This window comes from Chanos chanos, chromosome 7, assembly GCF_902362185.1.
Source record: "Chanos chanos chromosome 7, fChaCha1.1, whole genome shotgun sequence".
Classification (NCBI taxonomy): domain Eukaryota; kingdom Metazoa; phylum Chordata; class Actinopteri; order Gonorynchiformes; family Chanidae; genus Chanos; species Chanos chanos.
Window position 1 is genome coordinate 1,203,107 of NC_044501.1, and position 10,000 is coordinate 1,213,106.

Genomic DNA, 10,000 nt, shown 5'->3' on the forward strand with positions numbered 1-10,000 from the left:
GATTACTGAACTATCTGTAATTACTGCATTAACTGTGATGACCATAATGACTGCACTGTCTGTACCGCTGACCCTGACTTGGCGTTTGTGGGAGTGGCCTGTGTCTCTGAGGAGTTTGTGGGAGTGGCCTGTGTCTCTGAGGAGTTTGTGGGAGTGGCCTGTGTCTCTGAGGAGTTTGTGGGAGTGGCCTCTGAGGTGAGTGATTCGAATTGCTCCCCTTCTCTCATTAAAGGGACTTGTGAGGATGCAGGCACAATTGGGCAAACAGCATGTCCCTGCTGGTACAAATCAATGGGCCTCATTCACCAACCGTTCTTAAGCAGAAATTTGTTATTAAAACCCACTTACAGTTTTCTGATATTCACCTATGTTTTCTTATTTGGGATTTGTTCTTAGGTAAGAACAGAATCTATACACACTCAAGAGAACACTTACGCACATTTGAGCGCTGACAAGTTTGTGCAAAATAATTTTTTACTGCATTTTCTTCAATTCTAATATTATAGGATTTAAATTACAATAATAATTTTTTATAATTTATGATATTTTTAATAATTTTTTTCATTATTTTACAAAGCATTATGGTCTTTTAAAATAACTACTACACTAACACTTCATGTAACACTCCAGAATGTAGTGCATATCTATTCATACTTCTGTACAATGAACAAAAAGAGCAATATGAGAATATAACAGTTGATGGAGACAGTGATAAGTAAGCAGTAGTTTTACATACACTACTTATGGGTTATCCCATCTGAGCCCAGACAGGCTGTAAAGCAGGTGTGTGAGAATCAGTCAGTTTAACGTTTACATATGGATGAATATTAAAATACCTGGACAGAGCAGACAGCCACTGTAGCCTTTGCTCCTGTCTGCTACTGTACACGCATTGCATTGAACCATTAAAGCGGGAGCCAAAGTGATGGCTCAAGCTACTTGCTGGTTGTTAGAAAAGAACTCAGAATTCTGAGTAATAAAGTCAGAGTTGCAAAAAATAAAAAAAATAATAAAAATTGGAATTCTTAGAAATAAAGTTGGAATTGTGGCGATTGGTGGGGTGTTTGGTGGGGCGTTTACTTATGCTAATTAGGAACAACTGGCACACGCTTGCAACTTACAAGGACAACGGGACTCATCAATATAAGAACAAAAATGCGAACAACTCTGCACTTTAAGAACACATCATGAATCTGACGAAGACTTTTCTTAGGACCGTTCTCAAGAACTAATTTAAGAAAAAGCTTAGGAGAATATTGGTGAATGAGGCTCAATATTTGCTGTTTGACTAGTGTGAGTGAGAATAACTGGTCATGTTGTGTGACTAGTGCTAATGAATACAACTGATCATATCATGTGACTGGTGTTAATCAGTATAACTGGTCATATTGTGTGACTGGTGTGAATGAGAATAACTGGTCATATTGTGTGACTGGTGTGAATGAGTATAACTGGTCGTAGAATCAAGCCTCGTTGTTCATGAATGGATGTGGCTTATCAAATGCTGAGGAATTTTAACTGACAATTACAATGAACATTAAACATCACTGGGAGGTTTAGATAAGTGGGCTGGACCACAGGACTATTCACAAACGTGACCTTCATGTTCAAAACAAATACACAGAGTAAATGATGGGACCTTTACAATGATAACAACCAATCAGTGATGACACTGCAAAACTGAATAACACCAGATTCAGTCATGAAAGAGCATTCCGAATGCAATGCAAGCTTTCATTGTGTCTAATATGAATCTGTCAGTTTTAAAACCACCTTTAAACAGGAAAAACGCTTGCTCAAAACTGCTTTAAGTTTTTTTAAGTTGAAGAAATAAACTCCACATGAAATAGTCTGAATCTATTTGTGTATATATGTGTGTTTGTCTGTATGTATGTGTGTATGCATGTATGTATATATGTATCCATCTATCTATAAGTCTGTCTGTCTGTCTGCTTTTTTTGACATACAGGGAGGTGTCATATTCTGTTCAGGTAGAGAGACAGGTGCAGCTGAATTCTGTGATTTAATCCCAGTTTGGAATTACTAGTCAGCCATTTTGGATCAGTAATAATTGGTGGCAGGGAAGGGGGGTGGGGCAGAACAGTGCTTTCTGCTCCCTCAATATGCATGGCTGTAGTGACCTTGAGCAAAGCCACCTGACCCCCAACTGCTCCCCGGGCACTGTGGGTGTGGCTGCCCACTGCTCTGGGCATTTACAGTGTTTACACTGTACAGTTTATCACTACAGTTACAGTTTAACACTACAGTTACAGTTTATCACTACAGTTACAGTTTAACACTACAGTTACAGTTTATCACTACAGTTACAGTTTAACACTACTGTTACAGTTTATCACTACAGTTACAGTTTAACACTACAGTTACAGTTTATCACTACAGTTACAGTTTAACACTACAGTTACAGTTTATCACTACAGTTACAGTTTATCACTACTGTTACAGTTTATCACTACAGTTACAGTTTATCACTACAGTTACAGTTTATCACTACAGTTACAGTTTAACACTGCAGTTACAGTTTAACACTACTGTCACAGTTTAACACTACTGTTACAGTTTAACACTACTGTTACAGTTTAACACTACTGTTACAGTTTATCACTACAGTTACAGTTTAACACTACTGTCACAGTTTAACACTACAGTTACACAAACAGCAAAACTACAAACAACTACAGTTACACACACAGCAAAACTACACCACACTACAAAACAGCAAAACTACAAAACATTACAGTTGACTCAAAGTGTAACTCAAAAGGCAGAATAAACAACAATGCAGTTACATGAACACACACACACACACACACACACACACACTCACACACCGTAAAAAAAACAAACACACTGTAAAAAGTCAAGAACTTCAAATACAGAGAGAGAGAGACAGAGAGAGAAAGAGAGAGACAGAGACAGAGAGAGAGACAGAGACGGAGAGAGACAGAGAGAGAGAGAGATACAGAGAGAGAGACAGAGAGAGATACAGAGAGACAGAGAGAGAGGGGGTGGTGAAGGGGGGAGTGTATGAAGGAGACAGTGCAGACTGTAATAGGACAGGGCATGTCTGTACTGGTCAGACAACTTCTCTCTGGGTCTTGTGTAATCCTCACATCTGCCCAACATCTTTAGACACACACACACACACACACACACACAATCCAAACCCACCATAAACCAATTACTATTGCATTCAGATATGGGTTTGCTGTCCGCTGACTGAGCTAAGTCCAGTGATCAGTGTGACTGGTCCTGTCACTGGTGTGACTGGTACTCTTAGTGGTGTAACTGGTCCTCTTACTGGTGTGATTGGTCCTTTGGCAATAAGCTAAAAAAATCCCTCCAGTACTCTGTTCAGTGGGGGTGCAGGATTCTGGGATCCAGATGTCGTTGTCATGGTAACAGAGCACAAATTAAGAAATTGACTCCAGATATCCGGACATCCAGACAAAAAAATAATGTCTTGCAGAACCTCTTCAATAATAGTGTTAGACGCCACTAATAGCATCACACTCACACACACACACCTCTACATAGTGCCTTACAGTTTAACACTACAGTTACAGTTTAACACACACACTCACACACACACACCTCTACATAGTGCCTTACAGTTTAACACTACAGTTACAGTTTAACACTACAGTTACAGTTTAACACACACACGCACACACACACACACCTCTACATAGTGCCTTTCTTTCATTCTTTAATTATTTCATGTATCCTCTTCCCTGTATTTATCCTTCTCATGCTTTCTGTCTCTCTCTACATTTCACCCTATTTACACTGCACAGTGTCTCTCTCTCTCTGCATTTCACCCTATTTACACTGCACAGTGTCTCTCTCTCTCTGCATTTCACCCTATTTATACTGCACAGTGTCTCTCTCTCTCTGCATTTCACCCTATTTACACTGCACAGTGTCTCTCTCTCTCTGCATTTCACCCTATTTACACTGCACAGTGTCTCTCTCTCTCTGCATTTCACCCTATTTACACTGCACAGTGTCTCTCTCTGCATTTCACCCTATTTATACTGCACAGTGTCTCTCTCTCTGCATTTCACCCTATTTACACTGCACAGTGTCTCTCTCTCTCTGCATTTCACCCTATTTACACTGCACAGTGTCTCTCTCTCTCTCTGCATTTCACCCTATTTACACTGCACAGTGTCTTTGTCTGTGATGTGTGTTATGTTGTGTTTGCATTTCTCTCTTGACAAAGAAACAGAGAAAGCACGGATCTAAATGTTTTTCAGTTGTGTGCATGAGTGTGTGTGTTTGTGTGTTAGACAGAGAAAGAGAGCGAGAAGGAGAGAGAGAACATGAAAGAAGAATAACAATGATGAAGTCAGAGAAATGCTGAGAGGGAGAAAAAAGAAAGGATGTTGAGAGAATGGAGAGATGTGTGCCAGATGTTTTTCACCCCTTATTCTCAGCTGGGACTGATCATGATGCCCTACAACTCACACACACACACACACGTACACACACACGTACACACATACACACACACACACACACACACACACACGTACGTACACGTACACGTACACACACACACACACACACACACACACACACACACACACATACACACACACATATACACACACACACGCACACACACACACACACACACACACACAGAGAGAGAACCATTCCATTTCCCAACATTGTATGCTGGTCTGACTTCTGCCAGCACAGGAGGTTTACCCTAAAGTACCCAGAATTCCTACGGGGGGTGGGGGCATCACCCTTTAAATCAAAGAACACACTCCTCTAAATGAGGCAGTCTGTTACTACACCTCTTTAAGTCAGACACTCGGATCCAAATACCCCAGAACCAAACCAAACCTGTCTGACATTTATCCAGGACAGACTCCACCCTGTGCATGGCGAGAGAGCAGAACAGATGCTTTCTATACTCGTGTTCATGTAGCATAGCAGAGCTGAAGGGGTTAAGTTTGGGGAGATATTTCTAGAGATGTCGAACGAGAGACAAACGTAAGATCAGCCAGTATCACCTGTGGGATAGGCTGTGTGATCTTCAGTCATTACAGTGATGTGGATCACACAGTGGATCACACAGAAGTATCTCATCAGTTAACATCACGTGGTGTCAACACCACAATTAGTTATTGTGTTTACGCTTTCTGCTCCAAGTAAAATACGTCTAATCAATCAATCAATCAATCTATTGATCAATCAATCAATCAGTCAATCAATTGATCGATCGATCAGTCAATCAATCAATCAATCAGTCAATAAGTTAATCAGTCAACCATCAGTTTTGCTGTAGGAGCTGGGTTTGAGTGCTAGTCTCGCACATGCGGTGGTGAGTTTTAATGCATGTGGATGATACAGTGACAGCTAACAGGTGTTTATAACATGCACTACAGATCACACTGTGTGTGTGAAGCATGAAGACAAAGACCATAACCAAAGCATAACCATAACTGTCAAACCGCACTGTGTGTGTGTGTGTGTGTGTGCCCATAAATATCACAGTGCAGTTTAAATATGACACAGAAAGGAAGAGATGTCTGTTCCGTGTGAGCTCTGTAACATCACCCGAGGGTTCCAGCTCTAGCTTTCTGTCAGAGTGCATGCTACCAGCGTGACTTCCTGTTCTTAATGTAAATCAATTGTACTATAGTTCCTTTCCTTTAGATTCTGATTGGTCCTTGAAGTGTCACTCTTGTGTAATGAATTCTGGTTTGTCACTGACATTGCAGGTCTCGCCATGTGACTCCATATGAAATACAGCCACAGAGTTCACTCAATATCAGGGAGTCTGACGTCTTATTCTGAGGCTACCGTGACCTGTCCTTCACACGCGGTTAAATCTTAACTTTTAACAGAAACAGCCTCACGCATGGTCAAGTCTTACCTTTTAACAGAAACATACAGCTTCATACGCAGTTAAGTCTTACCTTTTAACAGAAACAGTTTCACTCGCGGTTAGTCATTACAGTTTGTTTTGTTTGGTTGACAGATGAATGTTACCTTTTGTCACGTTTCATTCTGTTTGGCTATCAGGTGAGCGTTACCTTTTGTCACGTTTCATTCTGTTTGGCCATCAGGTGAGCGTTACCTTTTGTCACGTTTCATTCTGTTTGGCTATCAGGTGAGTGTTACCTTTTGTCACGTTTCATTCTGTTTGGCTATCAGGTGAGCGTTACCTTTTGTCACGTTTCATTCTGTTTGGCTATCAGGTGAGCGTTACCTTTTGTCACGTTTCATTCTGTTTGGCTATCAGGTGAGCGTTACCTTTTGTCACGTTTCATTCTGTTTGGCTATCAGGTGAGTGTTACCTTTTGTCACGTTTCATTCTGTTTGGCTATCAGGTGAGCGTTACCTTTTGTCACGTTTCATTCTGTTTGGCTATCAGGTGAGTGTTACCTTTTGTCACGTTTCATTCTGTTTGGCTATCAGGTGAGCGTTACCTTTTGTCACGTTTCATTCTGTTTGGCTATCAGGTGAGCGTTACCTTTTGTCACGTTTCATTCTGTTTGGCTATCAGGTGAGCGTTACCTTTTGTTACATTTTGCTGGTGAGTCCACACTCGAAGACTCAAACATCCAGGTCCAGCCTCCCAAACTCTCCCTTTTCTGCTCCCACCCAAACCTCTCTCTTGTTTCGGGACCTTTAGTTGGATTATAGCATGATACCGTGCGTGCGCTGGATAGTTTATGCCCAGACATAAGAGCGTTTATTACAATGCTGAAACACTGGACACAGATGATGACTGTGACCTTACATGCTCCTCAGCCTTGGGCTGTTATTTGTTTTGTTTTTACCCCCTGACACAGCCAGCCTTTTACGAAGCAGTTTTTCATCCACTAAATCCCAGTGTTTATCATTTAATTTCACTGAACTTAATTTAAAGGACGCCGCTGAGAAGACCATTGTACTGAGCAGACAGCACTAAAAAGGCTACAGCACAGAGGAGACTACAGTACTCAATAAACTACAGTACTGAATAGACTACAATACTGAATCAGCTACAGCACAGAGAATACTACAGTATTGAATAGACTACAGTACTGAATCAACTACAGCACAAAATCGACTGCTGTACTGAATTGTCCACAGTACTGAATAGACTACAGTACTGAATCAACTATGGTACTGAATCGACTACAGCTCAAAATCAACTACAGTGCTGAATAATCTACAGCACTGAATAGACTACAGTACTGAACAGACTACAGTCCTGAATCGGCTACAGTCCTGAATCGGCTACAGTACTGAATCGGCTACAGTACTGAATCGGCTACAGTACTGAATGGTCTGCGGCACTAAACTGTGTACAATACTGAATAGACTACAATACTGAATAGACTACAGTACTGAAGTGTCATTAACGTCAAACAGAATGAATGCTGGATGGATATATATATAACTAGAATAGTCTGTAAAATGACCAATGATCATTTTTTTCCACTAAGCAGCCATCTCCTCCAAACAACTCAGTATAAACAGTTTCAGGCACGGCCATAAGGACTGCACTACTGAAATCAAGTAATAAACAAAAACAAAACTAAGTCATAAATAAAAACAACACAAAATAATATATGACCAACACTGGCAAATAGTTTGAAAAATGTAATAAGTCCCTCTGTAAAAAAAAAAAAAAAAAAAAAAAAAGTTCTTTCAACACTTTGCTCTGATGAAATATGAGTGGACGTCAGCCGCATGCGTTTCATTCCCCTGTCTCTCGGCATGTGTGTGCACGCCAGGGAGGCCAGGGAGACGTTGGAGCAGTCAGGATCTGTCCATCAAATGAACCCCCCTTCCCCGCTTTTTAAAGGTCTGCAAGGCTCAACTGACATTTTTGGGGAAAGGCACCTCTAGAAGGTTTTGTGCAGTAACATACTGAAAAGAATCCAGAAAGCAAGGCTTTTACTCCTGGTCAAAGTCTTTAACCCTGTGAAAACCCAGCTCATCAGCTCTGTTCATACAAACCATCATACATAACTAGGCTCTGGATAATACATATATGAAATCATACTGAGGACAAATTCTAACAGGTGTGACTCTGACGCTTTATGTGAAACACACTTCCAAAGTGAAAATGGTGCCGTGTTAGGAGACAGTCACGCAGGAGAGTTCGGGTTGTAATTGGTGTAAAACAAACCAAGCTTTGTCGGAATACAGGAAAAGGCATGTGACCAGTTTTAGAACATATTTTCTTCTTCAAACACTAAAAAAAATCTTAACACAGCACCTTCCATGACTCCTACTGAGTTAAGAAAAAAAAACAGAAAGAGGAAAGAAATGTTTAGTTTCGGTGAGAAGGGTCTTTTCTTTAGAAATGCACTGAGTTCCGTCATGTAACCACACTGCTTAAATAACCACTTAGTTACACTCTCTCTCTCTCTCATAACTTAAACCCAGGTGTTCAGCAAGTGCCACAGGCCTGATTCTCTGACCTCAACAAACCTTAAGAGGTGAAAGGGTAACAGACAAAACAGCCAAATGTGTGTGTGAGTGTGTGTGTGTGTGTGAGTGTGTGTGTGTGTGTGTGTGTGTGTGTGTGTGTATGTGTGTGTGTGTGTGTATGTATGTGTGTGTGTGTTTGTGTGTGTGTGTGTGTGTATGTATGTGTGTGTGTGTGTGCATGTATGAAGCTGTGAGTGTATGTATGAAGCTGTGAGTGTATGTGAGACTGGCACCCATCCTGATTTGCCAAATGTAAACCCTTTTCCAGCTGCGCATCCAGACAGGCCAGGGTCTGCTCCCCAGATCTTTCCTTAGTCTTCAGGGGAGAAGACAGGTGTGTGTGCATGTGTGCATGTGTGCGTGTGCGTGTGGGTGTGGGTGTGTGTGTGTGTGTGGGTGGGTGGGTGTATGTGTGCAATGGCCAAAATAAGACTCTCAAAATGATGAGGTAACACTTCACAGTTTAAATCCAGACATGCACCACACACGTGTGTGTGTGTGTGTGTGTGTGTGTGTAAGAGAGAGAGAGAGAGACAGAGAAAGAGAGAGAGAGAACGAAAGAGAAACAAGAGAGAGATAGAGAGAGACAGACAGAGACATAGAAAGAGAGAGAGAGAAAGAGAGAGAGAGAAAGAAAGAGAGAGAGAGAGAGAGAGAGAGAGAGAGCATCAGTGTAGGTTAACCAGGTGTAGAAACTCCACTGATGTTGCTGATGCATGGATTGGCCCTTAACTGTACCTTCCAGAAAACTGAAGTGCCAACGTAGGCTTAGAGCAAAACCGTCGGACATGTCGAGACAAACCCACTGACTGCACATTCTACAGCTCCTGTTCACATCTCTCCCCACACAGGCTCTCCCCACTGTGACTTTCCACATTTAAAAAGACACAGAGCCCCTGTCCAGTGCTATACAGTCCTCTCTGTTTGATCCTCAACACAGCAGTGGCTTAACTATTTTAAACTCTCCCAACTCTCACACTTTAAAAGAGCATTACACACACTGGCTGTGCAGACAATCGAGATTCTTTAAGTTAGTACTGTATCACCTCAGAATACTGGGAACTCGATTTGTGCTGTTACATCGACCCGTCCTTCTACCAAAGGAGCGGCTTTAGCAATGAAAAAATGAAGATCTGTCGAGCTAGTAATTAAAGCACTAAGCTAAAACACAGAGATGAGATCCCAAAAACAGGAGTGGGAAACTTTGATACACTGTACATTTTTAGGATGAGGGGATGGGGCGCCGCGTGTCTCACAGATTTAGCAGATTCTCCTCTCGTGCTCAGAGCGGTATGCACAGACTCACTGAGCGCGCGGAGTGGTTAAGTCACTCGTGTGCTGCAGGTGGTGGAGACGGAACATTCACGTGGACAGAGGATGTTCCGTGTTTCGCCATTTCAGACGGAGAATACTGGCACAGGCTCGTTTATATGGATAATTTACGTCCCGTTTTAAGCAGGAAAGATAAAAGGGGCTCTTTAGTCTAAATCTGGAAAACAAAAAACAGCTGGGAGTCCCTAAATGAGAACGCTCT

The 10,000-nt window shown here is 41.6% G+C and overlaps 1 protein-coding gene across 1 annotated transcript in view; it reads right to left on the reverse strand.

The window, feature by feature from the left end:
- The window catches only part of col5a3b (collagen, type V, alpha 3b), a 56,224-nt gene extending 46,968 nt beyond the window's left edge, over nt 1–9,256 (reverse strand). Inside the window, exon 1 of the mRNA XM_030780319.1 lies at nt 9,205–9,256. Within this exon, the coding sequence (XP_030636179.1) occupies nt 9,205–9,256 (52 nt within the window). The remainder of the gene's footprint in view (nt 1–9,204) is intronic.
- Between the last annotated feature and the right edge of the window lie 744 nt (nt 9,257–10,000).